Source organism: Achroia grisella, unplaced genomic scaffold, assembly GCF_030625045.1.
Source record: "Achroia grisella isolate CSIRO2021 unplaced genomic scaffold, CSIRO_AGI_Agris_v1 utg719, whole genome shotgun sequence".
NCBI classification, from domain to species: Eukaryota; Metazoa; Arthropoda; class Insecta; order Lepidoptera; family Pyralidae; genus Achroia; species Achroia grisella.
In genome coordinates this window covers 382,112-408,403 of record NW_026713002.1, presented here as the reverse complement: position 1 = coordinate 408,403, position 26,292 = coordinate 382,112, and the positions used below count along the sequence as shown (strand labels likewise).

The window sequence follows — 26,292 nt, the reverse complement described above, 5'->3', positions numbered from 1 at the left end:
CAAATTGTGTGTATCCGATCTCATTATTTCTATCAAAAAAAAGAAGAGCCCATTATAAAAATAAATTCACACGCAATGCATTTGTCTTTATTTATTTCTCTAGATTAGAAGAGGACAGACAATATTTTGAGGCGAGTAATATTCGACTTTCCACGCAAGTAGTATATAGTGGTACACGGAAGATTTGTTGGCGACCCGCTGATCGGCGACAGCCAGCCATTTGGCAAAAGTCAAAGAATTGTTTGCTTTTGTAGTCAAATATTAGATAGTCACGTAATTATATTTTACAATGGGACTTATGCATATATATTTGCCTAATTAGTTAACTAATTAAACGATACATAGAAAGTAGTCGACTGAGATCTTTCTCATCATGTAAATTTCCTGATTTATTTATGAGTCTCAGTTTAATGGATATTGTGAATATGGAGGTGAGGGAGGCTGGAGACGGTGCCGCGGCTGGGGAATACATCAGGCCTCCCTCCAAGCGGTATACCTGGACCGAAGTGCGGCAAGCCGTCCATGACTTGCGGAAGGAACTTTCTTCCTTATCCGCCATGGTACCAATGGCTATATCATTCAGGAAGCTTGGTAACGGAAAGACGAGGATATACTTCCTGAAGACGCCGCAAAATGGATTGGAGATTACTTTGTTGTACACAGATTTGACTCTATCTAACCAGCCAAACAATGCAAGGTTAGTTCCATTGTATTACTAGGATCTTGCTTCGGCTTCGCTTGGGTGTATAAAAAAAGTTATGTATCCAAGTTTTAATTTAATTTGTTTTTGTATATGGAAAGTTTTTAAATATTTTTTTATTACTTTGTATGTCATTTTTAGTATTCTAAATCATACAACCTTTGTCCTGGCACTAAAGTAAAGAATTACCTAACCCATCATAATTTCTTGAACAAAAATGGTCAATAACAAAAGATAAAAAGAAATAGGACTTTGGCCATATATATTATTTTTATTATTAACTAGCAGTGCCCCCTTTCACCCATGTGAAATTTATATCCTATGTGTTAGTCTCATATATATAATCTATATTACTGTAAAGTTTCATCAAAATTTGTAAAGTAGTTTTTGAGTGAAAGAGTAACAAACATCCATCCATACTCGCAAACTTGTGCGTTTATAATATTAATCAGATTAATTAGACCTAGAGGGAGGGGGAAGGGTTTATTTGTAATGGTGATCCTATAGCTAGGAATGTAACATGTCAGGTAGAAATCCAAATAGTCCTCCTTGGAAATACTGATATTCAATCTACAGCCTAAAAACTAAATTTCACGCTTCTAGCTTTAAAAAGATAGTACTTTCATACAATCTTTCATCTCCCCTATTAAGTCGTTACATCCCTTTTTATGCATTAAAAAGTAGCTTATATCCTTTCTCAGGATCCAGACTACCTGTGTACCAAATTTAATTTGAATTGGTATAGTAGTTTTGGTGTAAAACCGAGACAAACAGAGTTACTTTCATATTTATAATTGTATTGATATTAATGGAATGGTGCACCCACCTGTGCTAACGGTTTATGCTAGTGGGGCAACAGTGGAGGATAATAAGATGAACATGAGGTCAGGTCAGTTATCCCCTCATGATAAATTCACCAGGAATTTGTCACAATGCTTTCCATGGGGGTATGGAGGTCAACCTGACATGGCACATTGTTGGCCATCATCATGATGAATCATCAGTCCGCATTACTAACAAACTCCTATCCCTCTATTTATAATATTAGTAAGGAGAAGGATGACTAAAATAAACAATATTTACAAATAACAGACATATTTAACAATTACTTTGTTACAGATTAGATTGGAAACCTCTCCTAGTAGCTGTCACACTGGGTGTGTCATCAGGGAAGTGGTCTCGCGAGGAGCAGCTGTTGTGGGAACGCCAGCGGGTGGCTGCATGGGGCATAGCATCATATGAACTCCACGCTAAGACTGGTCGTGTTTTGTTTCCATGTGCATCATCATTGTTCGTCGCTGAAGAGGGTGCTAATCAGGTTATCTTTAACTTTTATAAGTCACTAGCTGTCTCGGCAAATGTCTTTTTTTGTCATATAAATTAATAATGCTGTAAAAAATAGGGTTTGGTGATAGAAGGGTGAAAATTTAGGTTTGTATGTATTTTGTAATGCCACACAATTAAAAAATAGGAATAAAAAAATATTTTGACAATTTATACAGAGATATAAAAATTAGTTATAAACCTATTCTCAGACCTACTGAATATACATAAAATTTCATCAAAATCGATGAAGCCGTTTCGGAGGAGTATAAACACAAAACCATATGACACGACAATTTTATATATTAGATTTGAAACTTTATACGGAATATGGGAATGTCCCTACAAAGATGGACACTGTATATCATTCAATTCGTATCCCTGACGGGTTCGAATAGGTAGCGAACTAGCAGCGTGCGGGTGGGCACAATAGATCTATACAGGTCTTAGCACCTGAAAATAGCCCGAAACCCTCAATAAAAAAAATACGGTCTCTTCCAGTCGCCTCCTCTAGTACCCCGGTCGCTCAACACAAGCGGTGGTGCTCCGCTAACGCCCGCCATGTTTCCACGAACACCAAACCTGGTCGCTCACGCAGCCCGCGGCGACATTTGGCTCGCTGGAGGTGGCATACGGCGACCTACGAGGCTTACCTACGCTTGTAGAGGACATGAACCTGATAGGTGCGTGTTTGTTTATGGTAATTTATACTTTTCACCAAGGGGGAAATGTAACGTCGGTGTTACATTTCCCCCTCGGTGGAAAGTATATCCCCTCTGTAATTGTCTCTAATTTTCGTACAGATAAACTAATTGCCTGTAAGAGATTACTAATAGCGATAAGACCGCCTTTTGTAAAACATTTTTAATGTACTGTACTTATTGTTCCTTCTTATCACATATTGCTGGTAGACACTATTCTCCCAAATTTGATTTTAAAAATGTATCTGTATTATTGTAAACATGTATAACATTTATTTGAAAAGAATACGCATTCAGAACCGAGCAGCCTGAATCATTGGTAATCAACGTCTTTGTGACAGACTCGACCCATTGGCTCTGCGGCGAGATATTGCATTTTCTATTACTTATATCTTAGGGAGTGTTCTGAGGAATTGTTCAGATTAATACCAGCTGCTGAATTTCAACATCGTACCACCCTCTAAAACTAAAATACCATCCTGATCATCTGGATGAAGCGGTCCTCCACAGTGCGGTTTTCTAGAAACTTTTTGCCATGCACAACCACATTGTGGAATCACCTTCCAGCAATGGTATTTCCGAACCGATATGGTATTGAAACCTTCAAGAAAAGAGCTTATACCTTTTTAAAAGGCCGGCAACACAATGCAATTGCAATTTGCCTGGTGTTGCGGGTGCTCATGGTTGGCGGTAATAACTTACCATCAGGTGAACCGCAAGCTAGTTTCTTCCCTATATTATAAAAAAAAAATCTGATGAGTTATCAGGTTCCAGTAATCTACGCCTTTTAAGGGACATATCTTTTCTGGTACAGGTTTAATGGGGACTTCATCTTTCAGGTTGGCAGATGACCCTCGTCAGGCCGGGGTGCCGTGCTACGTAACTCAGGAGGAGTTCTCCAGGTATACAGGGTTCTGGTGGCAACCCAAGTCAGATGGTGAGTATTCATTATTGTACGAACGACTCATCCAGGATTAGTACGGATGAATTACAAATTTTTGAATTTCTCTACTATCTCTATACTATAACATGGATGTATCATCACATAGTATAAAATGAAGTAGCTATCGCCGTCTATCCGTCCCTATGTATGCTTAAATTTTTAAAACTACGCAACGGATTTTGAAGCGGTTTTTAATAGATAGAGCGATACTAGAGGAAGGTTTATATATATACATGAACACCCGGATGAAGCCGGGCGGGCTAGTTATACATATAAATCATCCATCCTCTTGAATCACTCTATCTATTGCTGAAAACTGCATTAAAATCCTTTGCGTAATTTATTTATTTATTTAAAAGATACAAAGGAACAGGCAGCGACGGCGACAAGACTACCACGCATAGAGTTTGTTAGTCATAATAATAATAATTTCAGGACAATTCACACAGCGCCATCTAGTCTCAAGTTAAGCCGGTTAAAGCTTGTGTTACGGGTACTAGATAAGTGATACATGTACATAGATATATGTATATATTTTGAAAATACATACATATTATACATAGAAAACACCCAGACCGATACAAACAATCATACTCGTGAATACAAATGTTTGTACCGTGCGAGAATCGAACCCGCGACCATAGGATAGTAAAGCGGTGTGCTAGACCACCGAGGTCGTCATAAGCAGAAAGATATTTTTAGCTACTTAATTTTTAACCCTATTGTCCAGTTCAGAAGGTTGTTAAACAATTGACAAGAAACTTAATAAAGAAATAAATCTTTGCAGATGATTTGTACAGAATAGTGTATGAGGAAGTGGACGAGAGTGAGGTGAAGGTGTTCAGTTTTCCGTCGTCGCAGACCAGCAGCGGGGAGGTTGAGGAATTCAGGTGAATATCTCCATAAAACAGTGTAGTGCTCGAGCTACAGGGTTTTATTGTCAATTCTTACCACCAGGCCGCTCTTCCCCACTGGGCACACTGAGCACGTGCCCAGGGCCCCGCGATGTATTAGCGCCCCCTAGTATAGTCTAGTCCCTACTCTATTACCAAACGATAACCGATAGCTAGTCTACTGTCGTCTGATTGCCTCTTACTTGTTATACTGTAATTATTTATATAAAAAAACATCTATTAAAAAGAGCAACACACAAGTTTCTTGCTCATTCTTCTTGTGATGAATCTGCATTCCGAATGAGTGGTAGAATCAAAATATGACTATTCAAAAGTGCTTGTAATGAGTTTATTTCAATAAAGATTATTTCTATTTCTATTTCTATTTCTGAAAATCTGTCTTAACGACTATATTAGCGCTTGCCGAATATGGTTAATTTGTTAATTTTTTTTATAAATGTCTAACAAGGACTTGAACCCCTCATCACATAACGACTTTTTAAAATTAATTTTGTTTGGTTTGTTTTGAAGGTAGGGCATACCCTTATACATCTTTAAAGAGTCATGTTCAAAAATAACTTTGTCTATTCTATCAAAATAGTGCTTTATTACTATGGTTGTTCAAAATATACCCTGTATCATCGTAAGCACAGATTATTATATTAGAGTCCGTTAGTTTTCTGTTCCCGCGTCTTTCCTTCCCCTCCCTTACCTAGTACTGAACCGACTGTACGGCGGCCATGACGCGCGCGCATTGTGTTGTGAATTAAAATAAATTAGAACTGTGAAACCTACTGTGAAACTGGAAGGCTGGCGAGGATACCTTCGAGACCCTGAAGCCCAAGAAATCCGCAGAACCATACAGGTACGAAACTGACGCTTCCACTCATTTTTCACTATATATATACAGAGAGTAAATTCCCTAACATTTTGGTAGCAGAGTAGTTTCCCAAACAATGGTCTAATGTGCCCAGGGCCTCTAATAGGTGAAAGACAGCCCTGATTACCCGGTCTAAAATGGTTAAAAAAGTTGCAAAAACACTCATCCTGTTAATAGGCTGATTGATTGGGTATGGAATCATTTTATAACTTACTAGCTGTTCCCGCGACTTCGACCGCGTAGAATTTTACTTAATTTTTCTAAAATAAAAGTACTCTAAGTTACTCTTTATTACAACGGCTCCATTCAGATTTCAACGCCATTTCAGATTTTAGCCGGAACAAACAGATATATAGACAGACAGACAAAAATTGTAAAAAATGTTATTTGTGATATGATTTTTAAATATTGCATGAGATTGAGTGGATCGAATGGAGAGTGGTAGAGAGTTCCATGATATAATCTAATTATATGACATACAAGGTGTCGGTTCATCTACATCGCTATATTAGTTGTCGTCTCACCTTATTATATCACCGACTATATGTTCCCGCAGTTTCACCCAAGTATACACTCTCATACTTGCCAAAGGAGATATTTCGTTTATGCATGACTGGGCTATAACCACATAGGGTGGGTAGTGGCGTTTCCTATACTGCTTGGGAAAATAAATAATATAAAATTGGTTGGTAAATAACGATTATTAAATCACAATAGTACTTAATAATAATAATAATAACCGGCGAAAGTCGAGAAAAAATAATATAAAAAAAAATAATAATAATATAATAGACTCACTATTATTTTGCGACAGATTTCCTCGCGCCGGCACCCCTAACGCGAAATCATATCTGAAGATGGTGACCTTCCGTCTTCAACGAGCCGCGCCAGCCACTGTTCTGGACTACTATCAAGATGGTTCTGCAGATGCTGGTCAGTAACATTATAATTTTGTTAACCAATGATAATAATGGATGCAAGCAGCGCAGGACCGATCGTCGTGGCGATCTGGGTCAGGCCTTTATTCACCAGTAGACGTCTTCCGGGCTGAAATGATGATGATGATGACGGCCTCGGTGGTGTAGCGGTTTAGCACACTGCTTTATTTCCGATGGTCGCGGGATAGTTCCCCGCACGGTACCAATATTTGTATTCATGAGTATAATTGTTTGTATAGGTCTGGATATTTATTTACGAAAAAAAAGTATCTATGTATTTATATCAGTAGTCTAATACTCATAACACAAGCTCTGCTTATCGTGGGACTAGATGGCGCTGTGTGAATTGTCTAGGGATATTATTAATGATGCACTCGCCTGCGCTAACAGTTTACGCTGGCGGGGCACCAGTGGAGGATGATAAGATGTATGAAGTATTAGCTCATCGTGACAAAGTCACCAGGGATTTATCATAGTTTCCAGGGAGAACCGCGCAGAGATAACCTGAAATGCTACATTGCCATGGGATCAGCAATCCATATCATTAACAATCTCTTTCGTTCTTGTTGTTATACGTTTTCATGGACACTGTTTCCCGCATGAACGTTGATTCGCATGGGAAATATACATTTCCATGGGATAATTAAGTGTGTAGCTTGTATAACTTTACCTACAAAGCCGATGGTTTTGTACAAGGCGTCATACTCGTGAACTAGTCCTGCTTGTGGGGACAGGTCTGCTCTAATCACTACGAAAAAAACAAAATGGGCTGACAACCCTTTTCACTTAGGGGTAGGAAAAATAGATAGTAGCCGATTTTCAGACCCATTGAATATTCATATAAAATTGCTTAAAAATCGGTCAAGCCGTTTTAGAGCAGTATGGTAACTAGCATTGTGACACGAGAATTTTATATATAAGGTTTTATTCCATTCTAAAGTGAACTTTTGATTGTTACAGTATCTGAGGATAACGAAGCTATGGAAGTGACTGATATCCGATGGTACGATCTGAGGACTCCATTGAAGGAAGCATTTCCATGGTTTGAATATCTCGCCAGGGTCGGCTGGACTCCGTGTGGACAGTAGTAAGTATTCTGACGAAGTTTATACCTGATCTCTCCAGCGATATCAAACCATTTAGCTCGATGTGAAACTTCACTTCTGAATATACAGCGGACTGTGTTCTGAACAATCCGACATGATGCCAACGGCTACTTTTACAAACGTACCCATCGCCATCGACAGGGAATTCATTCTCACAGGCTGGAACCTAAATCTCGGACAGTGCGGTTTCAGCGGAGCTTCGTCTCGCGTATTAATACTTACACTGTCAAATGAACTAACTGCCGAGGTATTCTCGAGAGACTACAGTATAGGGTCTTTCAAGAACGGTATATTAAGGTTTCCTAAGGCTCTGCAAACGAGTTCATAGCACAAGCTCTTATTTTGGGAGTAGGTGGCGCTGTGTGAATTGTCCAGAGATATTTTTATAATGTTCTATTTTACAGCGTATGGCTCCAGCTGTTGGATAGGAAACAGCAGAGGCTGGAGCTATCGCTGGTCCCGCTGAGCGAACTAAGCGCACCCACCACATATGACCACGCGCCGTCCACCACACTGTTGACACCCGAAGCGGATGGAGAGCACGTGAGTGACTTTTTTTAATGGATAATTATGGTATGATGTACACCCCTGCTCGAACAATATACTATGCCTGGGCACCAGTGGAGGGTGATAAGATGAGCATGAGGTCAGTTATGATTTCCAAGGAGAACCCCATAGTGATCAACATGACATGGTACATTATTAGGAAAAAGGTTATTAATCCACATTACTAACAATCACTCCACGTGAGTGATTCAAGACGTATCATCTTTACTGCTGCATAGTTATTTTTAAACTTTAGTGTTTAATATACACTAGCTTTGCCCACGAGGTCATTCCGCGTGGACGACGAATTTCCATACAAACTTTCATCCCTTATTCTATTTTACTCCCTTAAGTATAAAATTTTTACAACCTCATATTTATTTATATTTAATCAATAGCCTAAAAAATAAGTTTCAAGCTTCTAGCTTTAAATATGACTACGTATACTTTACACAACAACAACCTTTTATCTCCCCTTTCAACCCCTTACAACCCTTTTCTCGCATTCAAAAGTAGCCTATGTCCTTTCTAAGAGTGTAGATTATCTGTGAATTTTGGCGTGAAAGTGAGACAGGCGGACAGAGTTACTTTCACATTTCTAATATTAGTAAGGGATAAGATTACAAGAAAGATTGCTGGTGGGCAGAGATAAAAGAAAAAAGATATCAAAGTAGGTAATTTCAAAGACTATGATATTACAAACAGATTGTATTATATGTTTTTGCTTTTTGTCGTAGAAAACTCAAGATATCCAAGTGCTGGTGTCGGAGAGTGCCCCAGATGCGTGGATCAACGTCCACGACATCCTCTACTTCCTGCCGAGCGAGCCCCACTGCATCAGCTTCATATGGGCATCGGAGGAGACTGGGCATCTACACTTGTATCTCATCACGTGTGCGGTGCATTCGGACAAGCTGAAAACTAAATGTGAGTAGATACCTTTTCTATAATAAAGCGTAAAAAAATCAAGCAAAAGCTGAGTTAAAGAGACAGTAAATATAAATAATAATAGTAAAAGTACACACACACACTCACATATGCGCGCACATACACAGAAACACTGCACTTACTTGGTTTCGGCACGTAAGTGTTGTATACGTCAGAGCGTAAAACGTAAAATCAGCAAAAGCTTTGAAAAGTAGACAATAATAATAACCCTGGACATTTCACACCACGTCATCTAGTCCCAAGATAAAGCCTGTGTTATGAATGCTAGACAACTGATATAAATGCTTAATTTTTTTAAATACATACATAATATACGCAGAGGCGCGCCAACCCTATACAGCGCCTGTATGCGAGACCTATCCTAAAAGTTGGTGTTGTTATTTGCTATAGTTTATGCTATTGAGTTTAAAAATAGAAAACATTAATTTCATAAATATCTTTAATAGATGGCATATGATCTGAAATAGTTTTAGCTACTTATGTTGGCGTCAACTAAAAAAAATTGGATGGCGGCGCGCGGCGCCCCTAATCGCCGTGGCGCTTGTGTGCGCCGCACACATCGGACACAAGGGCGATGCAGCCCTAAATATAAGTAGAAAAAAACAAGACCGATACAAGCAATAATACTCATGAATACAAATGTCTGTTCCGTCCAAAGAATCGTACCAAGGAACATCGGAAATAAAGCAGTGTACCAAACCGCTAGACCGTCGTCTATCTATCTATGTAGGGTTTTATTATATTTGTTGCAGCTGTAATCGAAATGATAACTGATGAAGACGCGACCGCCGTGGGGCCGAATATAATCAGCAAGGAGGCGATCACCGCTGGGGACTGGGAGGTCATGAGCAGGAAGATATGGGTGAGTTGTCATAGCTATTGTTAACTATCCAATGAAACACCATTTTTGTTTTATTTATTCATTTATTTCAGGCAACTAGGCCCATATTATAAATACCTTATAGATTCAAATTCAAATTCAAATTCAAAAATCATTTATTCATGTAGGACATTTTAGCCGCTTATGAACGTCAAATTTTTACATTATAATTTTATTTTTTCCCTACCGTCCAGTTCGGTATATAGATCCAATTGAGAAGAACTGGCAAGAAACTCAATTGAATTACTTTTTTTTTTAAAGCCAGTTTATTTACAATGTATTTTTATAGAGGTGTCTATGTCTAACATTAAATGGAAATTCAGTGCATGAACAACTATTGCCATGCACATATGTAAATATGATTTAACAGATGTTTTGAATTTATTTAAGGGTAATTCCAATATATCCTTTGGTATCTTATTGTAAATTTTTATACCTATTCCCATAAAAGACCTATTAACTTTTTCTAAACGATACTTGGGGACAGCAAGTTTGTCTTTATATGTAGTATTCATATTATGAATACTGCTGTTTTTTGGAAAGCAAGCAAGCTGTTTTTTAGACTGACATACATATAATTTAATATATAAAAACTAATATATTGATATTGTCTGTGAGGTCATGGTATTGAAAACGGCAATCTGCCACGGCAGCGCCGGTATACCACACCTTTCGACCAGTAGTCCTTCATGACGGTAGGCAGCATGTCAGTGGGAACCCGGGCCGCAAACTCCTTGAAACTCGCGTTGTGGCTCGACTCCAGCTGCGTCACCCTCAACGACAGATTACTCATTGAGGGTAGTGTGTAAAAACTGCGATTGTTACAGCCTATGCTGTAAATAATATAAATGACGTAGTGAAGTAACTTTGAAACAGTCATGCTCGATATAAGTTCAAACCTGTGGCGGCGTGGTGGTTCGGGTCGATGTGCTCTAATGTGGTTGAGTGCAATGATGGCTGGCGTATTTGTCATACTCGTGAACGGGTGCAGCTTGTGAGGACTGGTCTGGTCAAACAAAAAGTTTAGTCAGGTTACGAACACTGATTAGACTTTGTTTTTGCAATAGCATATGCTGGTGGTCACTCTTTTCACCCAAATTTGAATATAGAAATGAATCTGTATTATAAACATGTATAAGCTCATTTGAAAAGATTAACTGAGTTTCTTATCAGTTCTTCTCATCTCGAACTGACGGTAGGTTTGATATATCATAAGAGTCTGTAATAGACCTACATGAATAGAGATATTTTGAATTTTGTAGGTGGACGAGGCTCGCAAGCTGGTGTACTTCGTAGGGCTCCGCGAGACGCCGCTGGAGCGCCATCTGTACGCGGCTCCGCTGGCTGCTCCTCGCCCACACGCGCCCACGCTACTCACTTCCGTCGGACACTCCTGCAACGTTGATATTGATGAGGTAAGTTATTTTATGTCTAACAAGCCCATGTTACATTAGATGGTGAATGGTGACTGTCGCCTACATACTTGAACAATAAAAAAAAACTAAAATAAAATAAAAATATATAAAACCAGTCCTCAAGAAAAGCTTGTGAAAAAAGTTTGAATTTTACTAAACTGTTAAATAAGCCGGTAATTCGACGCAATGTAATATAATAGTAACGAATTGTAATATATTAAAAGACATAATAAAAAACAATATAAATATATTAAAAGAAGTTAATAAAAAAAAAAATTGGATAGTAAAACCACTCCTCAAGTAAGCTAAGTACTTAAGTTAGGATATCACTACAATGTCAAACAAGCAGACTGTCCATTGATAGTGGATGGTAACCGTCGCCTAATTATACACATGATCAGCAAAAAAAATGAGAAAGTAAAGAAATATTAAAACAAAAAACTTTAATCAGTAAGGTAAATACTTAATATATATGATATCACTATAATGTCAAACAAGCCGACGGTCCATTTGATGGTGGATGCTGAACAAACAGACAATCAGGCCAATAATCTGACGGTATGAACATAAAAAAATGAATATATATGATTAAAAATAAATAATAAAATGTTTGCTTGGCTTATTTTGGATGACATGGGGGGTAGGGGGGATCGAGATTATGATTATGTCCAGCATGTCATCGGTAGTCATTTACTTTTTTACGCAAATGGCAACCCTCACACTATCTTTGCTAAAAATAATAATACATTAATTTATAATGTTTATGCAATCGTGGGGGAAGCGGGTAAGAGCTTTGCTTACTTTTGCTGGCAAGAGGGATGGAGGGGGTAAATAATTGTAATAAATCTGCTTACGTAATACTTGAACGAATCCTTATGAACTAGTCCACTAGTCGATCCATCGGATGCTTCTCATGTATTAAATCTTTATGCAGGAGTGTACAACGGCCGTCATCACATCATCGAACATCAGCAGCGTGCCCACCACCAGGGTGTACCGCCTGCTCCACGAACAACACCAGCAGCCACGACTCCTCGCGCAGGGTACTCTTCTGGAACGACCAGCGTCAGGTATTGGACCTATGCATAACTTGTGAAATACCATAGAAATAGAAATAATCTTTGTACAAATAAACTCAATTCGGAAAAGGGATTCGGATTCATCACAAGAAGAATGAGCAAGGAACGTGTGTGTTGTCTTTTGAATAGATGTAAATAATAATAATAATAATCTCAGGGCAATTCACACAGAGCCTTCTAGACCCAAGTTAAGCTAGCTAGAGCTTGTGTTATGGGTACTAGATAACTGATACATATACAGATATTTTTTTTTGTAAATACATACATATTATACATAGAAAATACCCAGACCGATACAAACAATCATACTCATGAATACAAATGTTTGTGCCGTGCGAGGAATCGAACCCGCGACCATCGGTCGTAAAGCGGTGTGCTAGACCGCTAGACCACCGAGGTCGTCAATGAAATCGTCAAGGTCGTCAAGATGTTAAATCCATAAATAAGTATATTACCCTGGACAATTAACAGCGCCATCTAGTCCCAAGTTAAGCAGAGCTTGTATTGTGGGTTGAATAGAAAATGTGTTTTTTGTCCCACAGCGCCACGGTGGTCACAGATGACCGAAATGAAATTTATTATTTTCCTGGAAAATTTCAATCCCAAATTAAAAAATAAATACGTTATAATGTTTATCGATGTCATAAAAGGATTTTTTTTCATACAAAGAAAAAGTATTTTTGTCATTTTTAAAATGGTGTTTAACGTGTTAATGTTATAAATGCGAAAGTTAGTGAGTATGGGTGTTTGTTACTCTTTCAGGCAGAAACTACTGAACACATTTTAATGAAACTTTAAAGTAATGCATCTTATACATCAGAATAATGTATAGACTGTAGATTTCGCGCAGCTGAAACCGCGGACACAGCTAGTATTATAAATGCGGAAGTTTGCAAGTGTTGATGGAGGGATGCTTGTTACTCTTTCACACAAAAACTACTGAATTGATTTTAATGAAACTTCACAATAATGGTAGCTTATACATCAGAATAACATAGGCTATATATGAGGGTGAAATCGCGAGCACATAATATGTAATAATTGCTTAATGTATATACAGAAGGTTCGGACACGCGGAGTTTCAACGGCTCATGGGACAGCCGGTCAGAGGCAGACGACGAATGTGGCGACTCCGCACCACTCGTCAGAGGTTAGTTTTTTGAGGGATAATTATGGAATTGTTTTGTTTTTATACTACGATTGTGGCGAACGGCCATATGCCGGTAAACGGTCACCGTAGTCTATGGACGTCTGAGACAACAGGGGTGTCACGTGCGCGTTGCCAACCCTTAAGAAACTTAATATACCCTTCCCGAAAAACCCCATCCTGTAGTCTCTCGAGGAAACCTTGGCAGGTAGACCAGGTTATTCTACAATAAGTACGCGAAAGGAAGCTCTGAAACGATACTTTCCGAGACCACAGGATGGTACACTGAACATAAGGTCAGATCTTTTGGCCCATCGTGATCAATTCACCAGAAGGTTATTTCTGAAGATCCTATAAAAATCGATAAATCAAATCAATTTCCATTAATGCCACGACACTAAGAAATACAAAAACAACATTTATAATATACGTAACTAATTACCCGCCCTGGATTTACACGGGACGTATTATACATATAAACCTTCCTCTTGAATCATTCTATCTATTACTAAATAAACACTGCATTAAAAACTGCGTAGTTAAAAAAATGACGATATATTCATATCCTTTTTCGACTGCTTACAACATTTTTTTCGCAATTAAAAAAAGCCTGTGTCCTTTCTCAGGGTTTAGACTATCTGTGTATAAAATTTCATTTAAATCGGTTCAGTGGTTTTGGCGTGAAAGCGCAACAGACATAGTTAATAATATAAAAGCGAAAGGTTGTATGTATGGATGTTAATTACTCTTTCACGCAAAAACTACTAAACGGATTTTGATGAAACTTTAAAGTAATGTAGCTTACTAGCTACTCGCCCCGGCTTCGCACGGGTGTACATGTATTATATATATACCTTCCTCTTGAATCACTCTATCTATTAAAAAACCCGCTTCAAAATCCGTTGCGTAGTTTTAAAGATTTAAGCATACATAGGGACGGACAGACAGCGACAGCGACTTTGCTTTATACTATGTAATGATACATCATAATAACACATAGGCTATAAATTAGACACGGGCGAAGCCGCGGTCACAACTAGTTTATAATATTAGTAATGATGTCATAATTGATTCCAGAAAATTCTCTGAGTGCATGCGACATACCTCCACCTCAAATATACGAGACGCGCCTGTCGTGTGGGGCGGCGGCCTATTGCACACTGTGGCGCTGCGGCCGCCCGGGGCGGAGCCCCACCGTGCTGCACGTGTACGGCGGGCCCGAAGTGCAGACCGTCACCAACAGCTACAAGGTACACTCATTACAAGCGTATCATCGGTACTACAATATTTTGTTGTGTAATACATGCATGCTATAGTTATATTTTTAGTTATGCATCCGTAACGAAAGTGAATTTACACGTTAGGACCGGGTGATCACACGTGGGCACTTCTAAATATATATAACTCAAAGGTGACTGACTGACATAGTGATATATCAACGCACAGCCCTTTGCATGCATAAAGCTACTATGACATAGGCATTTCCTTTTTTTTTATCGTGTGGAAAAATCTTTAGCAAGACCGTCACCCCGCCGGAGGGATGGCGAGGTGGTGTGTGGGACTCGTATCCACTAAAAAACCACACGATATACCTCGAGGTGCCGCGGGCCGAAGTCCGGTTCGCACTTGGCACTCAACCCAGACTTCGGCGGCTTGGCCTGTCCTGTAGATGTTGTAGGACAGGCCCCCTTGTCGCTGGTTAGGGTGCTATGGCTTGCAGCCTACCTCTGTGGAGGCGCGTGGGTACACGCGCGCATCTCCAAAGCTTGGTTGTGGGGTGGTGCAAAGATCCCCTAAGAAATTATTTTGATAAATTCCACTCCTCAGTGGATAAATTAACACGAGCGAAGTCGCGGGCAAATACTGGTTAATAATAGGCGTTAAATAATGTCTACTTCAAATTATTGTACACTAAAAACACATTTAAAAAATAATATACATAATTAACAATAAAAATGGCCGGTCCCAATGTGAGAAATAGGATTTTTCAATGCGGTCTTCAAGGTTTTAACGCAGTTTTCTCGTCTTGTTCTGTACTATAACACGCATGTATTATACATATAATTTATCCCCTTGAATCACTCTATCTATTGCTGAAAACATCATTAAATTCCGTTGCATAATTTATAAGATGTAAACGAATAGACAGCGGCGGTGACTATGTTTTATATGATGTAAAGGTAAATCAGTCTCGTATTGCCTTGTACGCCTCTGTGGGAATTGTACTGGGTTATCTAATACTAGTTGTCCCCGCGGATTCACCCACCTTAAATTTCAATAAAAATTATAGCCTTTGTTATTCTGATTCAAAAGCTGTATTACTAAATTTTTTTTTATTGGGTTGTTTGGGCTATTGTCATATGTTTGTAGCACCTGTAGCACTGCGACCTACATAGATCTATAGTGCTCGCCCTTTTTCAAAGTTCGCTACCTAGCATCGTATTACTGTAAAGTTTCAACAAAATCTGTTCAGTAGTTTTTGCGTAAAAGAGTAACAAACATCCATGCTTATAAACTTTCGCGTTTATATTATTAAGATAAGATTTCTTAAAGTTATCTAGTACACACTACACTACCTTGTCAACATGTCTAATATTATCTGCAGGGCATCCGTCAGCTTCGCATGCATATGCTGGCAGCGAGAGGCTTCAACGTGGTTGCTGTGGATTCGAGAGGGTCCAAACACAGGGGTCGAGCGTGGGAGGCTGCCATCAAGGGCAAGATGGGCCAGGTCGAGTTGGATGATCAGGTCAGTACTGTACAGCATCTATGTTACTTCGGAGACAAGAGTTACGACTAGTTGGATGATCACTCTAGAGCGTCTGTGTAAATGCGGATACCAGAAATAGAAGTGAAAGGCCGGATTTCACCAAAGTAACTAATCCCGTTTATTTCGAACTGAACTCGATTAAAACTTTTAAACGAGTTCAAAGCTTCATTTTGCTTTTCACCACTACAAATTTCGCTAAACACGTCTATAAATTCTGAACGTCTCATTTCCTACTGTTAACTCTTTAAACGTGTTTAAAACAGCTGTCACTTGTGAAATACTCATCAATTAAATTTTTGACAATATAATATCGGGAATAAAAAGAAAATAGTAGTGTAAAAAAAATCCTCAATAAAATAATGTTTTACTTTGTTTATAGGTAACTAGCTACACGCCCCGTCTTCGCACGGGTGTACATGTATTATACATATAAACTTTCCTCTTGAATCACTCTATCTATTAAAAAAAACCGCTTCAAAATCCGTTGCGTAGTTTTAAAGATTTAAGCATACATAGGGAAGGACAGACAGCGACTTTGTTTTATACTATGTAATGAAGATTGTTGTTATATATTTTGTAGTCAACGGTACTTATTAAATTAAAAACAAAAAGAACTTATCCTAATTATCACATGATTGAATTACAAGTATTTCTTGAAATTATTTTAGTTAAATTACCCATTGCGTTAAATATTATTTTATGACCGTGTAACACTGTGAACGAATGAAAATCTAAACTTGGTTTTGGTAAACGCGATCTATGTAATGTTTAAAGTAAAACGAGATCAACGTGGAGCTTTTTTTTCGAGTTTACGCGCTTGGTGAAACCCACCCCAAATATTAACATATTAAAATAATAATTAATAAATATTACAAAGAAATAACTTTATAAGTAAGAGATTTCTTTAAGCTTTAAGGTTGCCTTTTCTTTGTCAGATTTATATAAAGTTATTTATTTGTAATATTTTTGTCAGCAGCAGATTAGACATTGAAATTTCAGGACAAATAGTTATATATTTAGTCTTTTGGAATGGTAAGGCATGCGTGTCACATGATAACGTGAGGTGCTGTTCTATGGGAAAATAATTATATCTCTCGGTCAGTCGCGTTTTCACACCAAAACTACTGAATCGTTTGAATTGAAGTCTAGACTTGTGTTGTGTGTACTCACAATTCCCTTCCCACTAAAAATATATATTGGTTTGTTGCCAGGTGGAGGTGCTACAGTGGCTCGCGAAGGAGACAGGTTGCATCGACATGGAACGCGTCGCGATACACGGCTGGAGTTACGGTGAGTTTTATATATATATATCGTCGGTTAAATACAAAAATGGCAGTATTCAAAATGTATGTTTTTTTTGCTAGACAAGTATTTAAAGTTTTTAAATTTATTTAAATTTATTTTATCCTTTAAAATTTAAAATTTACACAGAAGTATTATTTAAAAGATATATTATTTAAATTTAATTTTAAAAGTATTTAGATAATGATTAAGACGGCGTGGTTAATTTAATTGACTTATATAAAAGGAGACAATTCTAGCTGTTAATTTTGCAAAATGTCATTTTTCAATTTAATCGACGATATATACATATCTTACTAATATTATAAAAGAGAAAGTTTGTGAGTATGAATGGATGTTTGTTACTATTCCACGCAAAAACTACTCAACGGATTTTGATGAAACTTTACAGTAATAACATTAACACATAAGCTATAATTTATAAACATATTATGTAAATTAGGTGAAATTAATGATAAATGTCAAATAAGTGTGATGCAGACGAAGTTGCGCGATTCAGCTAGTATATATATATATATATATAATTATAATTATTTCATAGTATAGGGGATATAGCTATAATTATTTCATAGTATAGGGGACAAACCAATTTGGATCTCACCTAATGGTAAGTAATTACCGCCGCCCATGAGCACCCGCAACACCAGCGAATTTACAATGTGTTGCCGGCCTTTTAAATAAATGTAATTTCTATCGTAAATGGGTACCGTAGTCTATGGTCGCCTGAAACACCGGACACCCTTAAGAAACATTAATATACGTCTTGTAAAACCCCATGCTGTAGTCTCTAGAGAAAACCTTAGCAGGAACTTCATTCCACAATCTAAGAGTACACGAGAGGAAGCTCCTCTGAAACCTTACTGTCCGAGACTTAGGTTTCAGCGTGTGGGTATGAATTCCCTGTCAATGGCGAGCGATACGATGGTAAAAGGTAGTCGTGGGCATCATATCGAACAATTTTTAAGAATACAGTCTATTGTATATTCCGTAGAACACACAAAACGAAGTATGTGTTGCTTCAGTTAATGAGTTCCATTGAAAATTCAAATCTAAAATATTTTTATTCATGTAGATCTATTACATACTCTTATGATATGTCATCATATTTTATTTATGTTTGTTCTGTCAACAGGCGGTTATCTGTCGCTGCTGGGGCTCGCGACGCGTCCCAACATATTCAAGGTGTGCGTGGCGGGGGCTCCGGTGACGTCCTGGCGGCTCTACGACACCGCCTACACCGAGCGGTACATGGGGCTGCCGGCCTGCGCCCCCCACGCCTACACGAGGGCTTCGGTGCTTGCACATACGCCGTTCTTCCCGGATCAGTAAGTTGGGTTGCTTTTTGGGGTAAATAGGGTAATTTTGGGGGTAGATCAGGGTAATTTCAGGAGTCGGTCATAGTAATTTTAGGGGTCGGACAACGTAATTTTACGGGTAGATCAGGGTAATTTTGAAGGGTAGGTATGGTAATTTTGGGCGTCGATCACGGTAATTTTGAGGGTGGATGAGGGTAAATTTTAGGGGATAGTGTTATCTTGATGGACAACTCTATACTAAAATGTCGGTGCTTGCCCGTAACATCCCGAATCAGTATGTTGGGTTACTTTTGGTGGTTGATCAGGGTAATTTAGGGGGTCGATTGTGTTGTCTTGATGATCAAGCATACACTAAGACTGCGATGGCCTGTACACCATTCTTCGGAGACCAGTAAGTGGGGTTACTTTGGGGGTCGTTGAGGGTAATTGTGGGGGTCAGTAGTGTTGTTTAGTGATAAAGCCTATTAGATTATTTATTTAATTTTTATCATACTACAATAGTGGCAAACGAACTTATGGCTCATTTACCATCATAAAGGACGAACTCGGTGGTCTAGTGGTCTAGCATACCGCTTTACGACCGATGGTCGCGGGTTCGATTCCTCGCACGGCACAAACATTTGTATTCATGAGTATGATTGTTTATATCGGTCTGGGTGTTTTCTATATATAATATGTATGTATTTACAAAAAAAAAAAAATATCTATGTATTTGTATAAGTTATCTAGTACCCATAACACAATCTTTAGCTAGCTTAACTTGGGTCTAGATGGCGCTGTGTGAATTGTCCTGAGATTATTATTATTATTTTTCTTTTCCCAAAAAAAAAAATTATTATTATAAATAGAGACAAGAGTGTCTGAAACATGATTATAAATATCTACTCAAATAAATAAAATTGAAGTATCTGTTTCAAATTAACAGATTTCACTAAATGAGATTCAGAATTCACATCAAAAATTAATCAACAACATTTTATTCTTTCTGTCTGTTTGTTCTTGGTAATCTCAGAAACGGCTACACTGATTTTGACTGGTCTTTCACTCGCAGATAGCTAAATTAATATACTTTTCGGCTTATAGTCGTGGCTACTAGCTACTAAGTAATTATATATGAATAAGTATGTTTTTTCTTCAGGGAAGGTAGACTGCTGATCATCCACGGCCTGGCTGACGAAAACGTCCACTTCTGTCACACGGCGGCGCTTCTCTCAGAGTTGGTGAGGCTTGGGAAGCCACACAGAGTTCAGGTAAATGTTCAATTCAGCATAGCATACTGGTCAGAGACATGCCTATGTGTTATTCTGATGTATATACTATATTATTATAAAGTTTCATAAATATACAGTAGTTTTTGCGTGAAAGAGTAACAAACATCCAACCATCCATAGTTACAAACTACCGCGCTTATTAATATTGATAATATTATAAATGCGAAAGTAACTGTCGTCTCGCTTTCACGCCAAAACTACTGAACAGATTTAAATGACATTTAGTACACAGATAGTCTGACCCTTAGGGACATAAGATATCTTTTAAAGCGAAAAAATGGTAAGGTAATGACTACATTACAACGTTTTTTATTTTAACTCATTAGTTTTAAAGGAAAATATATGTGTGTATGTAAGTATCGTCATTTTTAAAGCTATAAGCTTGAATCTTATTTTAGGTTGTTATTAACACGCGGACGAAGTTGCCAGCACAGATATATATATATATATATATATATGGATTTATTATTTTATTTAATACCGCTACCATTTGTATGAGATCATTAATATTCAATAGAGAGATTGGTGAACAGATACAATTTCCATCATGTTTGACATATGTAAGATACATCAACTGTATTATAATAAATTAACAACTATACATCATTAATTAAACTATGGCTTTAACACAATTCACTTTAGCATTTAAAATACAACCAGCACATCCTGTGCTCAAAAACCGAATGCCGCGGCCTACAAAAACCCTCCCTTTTAAACAGAGAAGATATGAGTGGGGGTTATATGCAACTAGTTTAACGATACCGAGTAATAATGAAACTACCTTCTGTTAATATTTTTCGACAATATCGATATAAACCCTAACACATGCAAGTTATAAAAAATGTATATTCCCCAGGTATACCCCGGCGAGCGGCATTCACTGCGGGCGATGCACGCCGCGAAACACTACGAAGCGACTTTGCTACATTTTCTACATGAAAACCTGTAAATTTTGTATTATTAGACACCTAGTTTGTATGTAATCATATAAAATTATATTAATGCAAATAAATCACTGTTGTATTGTATACATGTAATGGATTTTTTGTTTTAAAGCCTACCCTTACGCTTCCCACATTCCACCAACTTTTGTTCAAACTAACATATTACAAACGGTTTGTAGTATTCGGACCTAACCAAGCTAAAATATTGAACTGAATTTTCTATTACATTATAATAATCCCATCAGTGCCATCTTGTGCTTTTTTTTTTACGTGGGAAAAATCCCTCATGGAGACCCGGCTGTCTCAGGGGATCGACGGACGGGTACTGTGAGACTCCTACTCACCAAAAACCTCACGATAATATTCCTCGCCGCCATAGTGCCAGAACTCTTCCCAGTTCCCCCGCCTCCGCCCACCGTGGGGAAGACGCACCGGAATACGAGATGCGCCTCCCCCCCATCTCGGCTCTGGTAATGTAGCAGACTTGAACCCCTGAGACTGCCGCCCATACAGAGCCGCGCCCGCTCCGCACGTATCTCTACACAGGTAGAGTCACGGCAGAAGCGGACCACAATCGCGACGCTTGACGGCCGGGACGGGTCCCACCTGGACCCATTATCCCATCCTGCGCCGACCCCTTCGTCGGACTATCGGCCGACCATTAGTGCCATTTAGTCCTGTACTAAGCAAAGCTTGTGTTATGGATATAAGACAACTGATAGAAAGAGAAAAAAATAATTGTAAAGTTTGTGATAGCAGTTTAGTCAATTTTGTATTAGGTGTGTTGGCAACACTGGTTGTGGCCAATTCTTTTATATCAAGCGGCAACACCGTTGCGTAGTTACGACATACAGGAAAATAACAGACTTGGACGAAATCATCTCGTAAATTTCTCATGTACATATATAAATATATATAATTCAAAGGCGACTGACATAGTGATCTATCAACGCACAGCCCAAACCACTGGACGGATCGGGCCGAAATTTGGCATGCAGGTAGATGTTATGACGTAGGCATCCGCTAAGAAAGGATTTTGATTAATTCTACCCCCAAGGGGATAAAATAGGGGATGAAAGCTTATATGAAATTTTATCAATTTTAAACCGATCGGGCTGAGACTTTGCATGCATAAAGCTACTATGACGTAGGCATCTCCTAAGAAAGGATTTTGATAAATTCCATCCCTAAGGGGATAAAATAGGTGATGAAATTTTGAATGAAAGTACTGGTAAGCCGCATAAACTATTCCTAATAATAATACTTCTGCGAGCGAAGCCGCAGGCAAAAGCTAGTCTATAATATATTTACCGTAAATTCTCAACCTGTATCATAACATCACTTTCCTCTTCCTGGTGCCGCTGGTACAAGTGTAAAGGAACTTCTGAGTAAATAAAGCGGCTAACCCAGCCGCCAATACGTTAGTGCGTGCGAAGCCGTAGGTAAAAGCTGTATATTTTACAGCAACCAACCAATAACGTTATTCATGTAGCTCCTGTAGTGTGGGTGGTTATCACCTCATCACTGTGTCGTTATATATGATATGATTTGCGACTTCGACTCGTAGAATAGTCATCAAGTAAAGAAAAAATATTTAACCCTCAAGGGTAACTTTTTACAAACATTAAATTTTTATTTATTTATATTTAATCTACAGCCTAAAAAATAACGACATACAAACTTTGATCCCCATTTTCAATCCTTTAGAAACCTTTTTTTTAAAAAAGTATCCTAGCCTTCAAAATCGTTAGTAAGTTTATTTGAATAAATGATTTTCTTTTCTTTTCTATTCTGTTCTATTACTATGTCCTTTGTCAGAGTCTAAACTATGTGTACTCTACATTTCATTTAAATTGGTTCAGTAGTTTTGTCGTGAAAGCGAGACAGACAGACAGAGTTACTTTCTTATTTATAATAGTAAAGATTTTAGTATGTAGGTAGTGCCAGGTGAAATAATTAGACTATTTATTGTACATTAGTAAGTTTATTGAGTAGTGTGCTACATGGCTTATTAGTAACTCGTACATTCGACGCGAAGTCGTAACGTGGACTGACTTTACACTGAACTTAAATCTATGTCATGTGGAGAGGTACTAATGGAAGGGTCTCAAGTGTTGATAGAAATATTACAAGTGTTGGTACAGTCTGTTAAAGACCCTTATGATATGTTCTGCTACGTTTACATTCAGCTGCTCCCCTGCCACTAGCGCTGCCGGAAATATTGCCGGGCGACAACTGAGCGAGAGGGCTGAATGTAAAAACACGCTGCCACTCGCGCTGCCAGTCCTTTGACTCGCGCACGAAAAACCGACAATCGAGGGAGCGCTGGGCAGCGCGAGTGGCAGCGCCAATGGCATGTATTTCCATTCGTGTTTAGACACTGCATAAACATTTATATCCGTCATTTTATATTTCTGCCTAAGAAGTTTCCTCGGTGGTCCAGTGGTTTAGTACACCGTCTTACTTCCGATGGTCGCGGGTTCGATTCCTCGCACGGTACAAACATTTGTGTTCATGAGTATGATTGTTTGTAACAGTCTGGATGTTTTCTATGTAAAATATGTATGTATTTACGAAAAAAATATATATATTTGTAACAGTTATCTAGTACCCATAACACAAGCTTTAGCTAACATAATTTCCAGATTTCAGTCATACTGAAATCTGCATTAGCAGGGCATGATTGTGAACGTTTTTTTTTCGGACTACTCTAATGCTGTTGGCCGCAGCTGGCCTTTACAGCTTCACCAGACAGGGGGCGAGTGCAGATGGCACTCCAAACCCGCGGAAGCGATTGTTGATGCGCTGATTGCGCTAAAATAATCAGCACATAGAAAACGAACAGCTGATGCATCGTCGGGGCGCTTTGGACTGGAAAGGCCGGAACATGCTCGCTAAAAGTATAAAAAAAAAGAAAGAAAGAAAGAAAAAAGGGGAAAGGGAAGTGAAAAAGGGAAAAAAAAAATTGCCGAATTACGACAAAAAGTGAACTGTGAAATTAAACAATCAATAATTAAACAAAACCTGGACTATAACAAATAGTGAACTTTGAAAATAGTGTTAGAATAAGATTCATATAATTGTATATGCAGTGTAAGAATTCATAATGTGTATTGTTACATTATGAATTCTTACATTGCACAATGTAATGAAAACTGTGAAATTAGTAGTAGTGTAAGATTTATATAATTGTATATGCATATTGATAAATCTAATCCTCCAAATAAAGATGGGTGACACTGCATGTTGTCAACTCACCCGGCCGGCCAGCGGTGGTTCTGGGCCAGACGGATAAGGTCTGCCTCGGTGTCACTGTTAGGCAAATTGTAACATCTCGGCTGGAGTTGTACAAAAATGGAAATTAAATAAATATTATAATATTAAAGTAAATTAAAAAAGGCACGGACGAATATGTCTGTGGAAAAATGTATTTAAATATAAAAAAAAAAAAACCCGCGGAAGCTTCTAAAGGCCAACTCCCGCCTGACGGATACGACTTTAGTCTGAAGGCACCGCTAGTTCGAACCTCGGTCCAGGCCGTCGTAATTTCGATCCCCGTTTGAATTCGGGATGGATGTTGACGGTAACAATGCGAGCAACGCCGTGTTATGCAGTTAGTATAAAATAAATGCAGTTTCACAGGTCGGGCGAGAATACTCATTCCAAATGACATCACCCGACACCGAAAACCTTGTATTTAAATAATTATATAGGCATTGACCTTGTTTGATCGGCGTCTTTAGATACATAAGCACAGCGTCCCTCTCCGAGTTTATTTACTTATAACTAGTTGTACCCGCGATTACGTCCGCATGAAATTTAACTTTATTTTTCTAAAATAAAAGTAGCCTAAGTTACTGCTCATTACATCAGCTACCTGGTAAAAAAAATCCCGTCATAATCGGTCCAGCCATTTCAGAGATTAGCGGGAACAAACAGAAAGATAGATAAAAATGTTATTTTGGTGTATGTATCGTATTTATATTCATGTAGTAAAAAACTGTTAAAGTCATTATTACAAACAGACACTACTATTTTATTTATATATATAGATAATTATTATTATTACGGGTTACGAACACTCATTAGACTATTTGCTTTTGCACTAGTATACGGTAGGTCACTCTATTCTCCCAAATTTGAATTTAAAAATGAATCTGTATTATTGTAAACATGTACAACATTTATTTTGAAAAGATTAAGAGCTGAGTTTCTTGTCAGTTCTTCTCATCTCGAAATCAATCCGAACTGACGGTACATTTGACATATCATAAGAGTTTGTAATAGACAGCACAGCGCCATCTAGTCTTAAGCTAAGCAGAGCTTATTTTATGGGTACTAGACAACTGATAACTGATGACCTGATCTCTGCTTCGATCGTTCGAGAAATGTAACATCGAGGGAAGGGACTTGGTAGTGGACTAATAACCCCATTGCTAACAATGTACCATGCCAGGTTGACTTCCACGCGGTTCCCCTGGAAACCATCGTGATATGAATTGTGAATTTACCACGATGGGTTAACTGACCTGACTGCTCATCTTATCATCCCCCACTGGTGCTCCGCCAGCGTTAACCGTTAGCACAGGTGGGTGCACCGTTCTATTATCATTCATAAGAAAAAAAGTGTAACTTTCCTTGACATTTCCTAAATTCGTGTGGTTATTTTACCACAGATAATCTTTTACTAATCTGTCTGTTAGGGAAAATACGTTCTGCTACCAAAATGTTAGGGAAAGTACTATGTATATATATATAGGGAAAAAATATGTGGAAGCGTCTGTCTCGTACCTGTATGGTTCTGCGGATTTCTTGGGCTTCAGGGTCTCGAAGGTATCTTCGCTAGCTTTCCAGTTTCACAGTAGGTTTAACACAGTTCTAATTTATTTTAATTCACAACACAATGCGCGCGCGCGTCAAGGCCGCTGTACGGTCAGTTCAGTACTAGGTAAGGGAGGGGAACGAACTGCGCGGGAACAGAAACTAACGGACTCCAATACAATAATATGTGCTCACGATGGTACAGGGTAGATTTTGAACACTATCGATTAATAAAAGATACAGATTATTAAAATTAGATCTATTAAATAATGTTTCGACGAAAAATGATATTAATTAATTACATATATGACTAATGTACCTAGGTACATATATGATGATAACATAATAATGCACCCGCCTACGCTAACG

General features: G+C 38.3%; 1 protein-coding gene across 1 annotated transcript; it reads left to right on the top strand.

Moving 5' to 3' along the window:
- Nucleotides 1–425: 425 nt before the first annotated feature.
- On the top strand, nt 426–21,186 carry LOC131850221 (dipeptidyl peptidase 9-like). Its single transcript, XM_059200391.1, has 19 exons — nt 426–697; nt 1,820–2,018; nt 2,525–2,706; nt 3,564–3,661; nt 4,455–4,557; nt 6,255–6,373; nt 7,339–7,465; nt 7,889–8,027; nt 8,768–8,957; nt 9,731–9,840; nt 11,121–11,273; nt 12,208–12,343; nt 13,413–13,502; nt 14,577–14,749; nt 16,105–16,248; nt 17,481–17,559; nt 18,704–18,896; nt 20,026–20,137; nt 21,015–21,186. The coding sequence occupies exons 1-19, from the start codon at nt 426–428 to the stop codon at nt 21,105–21,107; spliced, it is 2,712 nt and encodes a 903-aa protein (XP_059056374.1). The 3' UTR covers nt 21,108–21,186.
- Nucleotides 21,187–26,292: the final 5,106 nt, after the last annotated feature.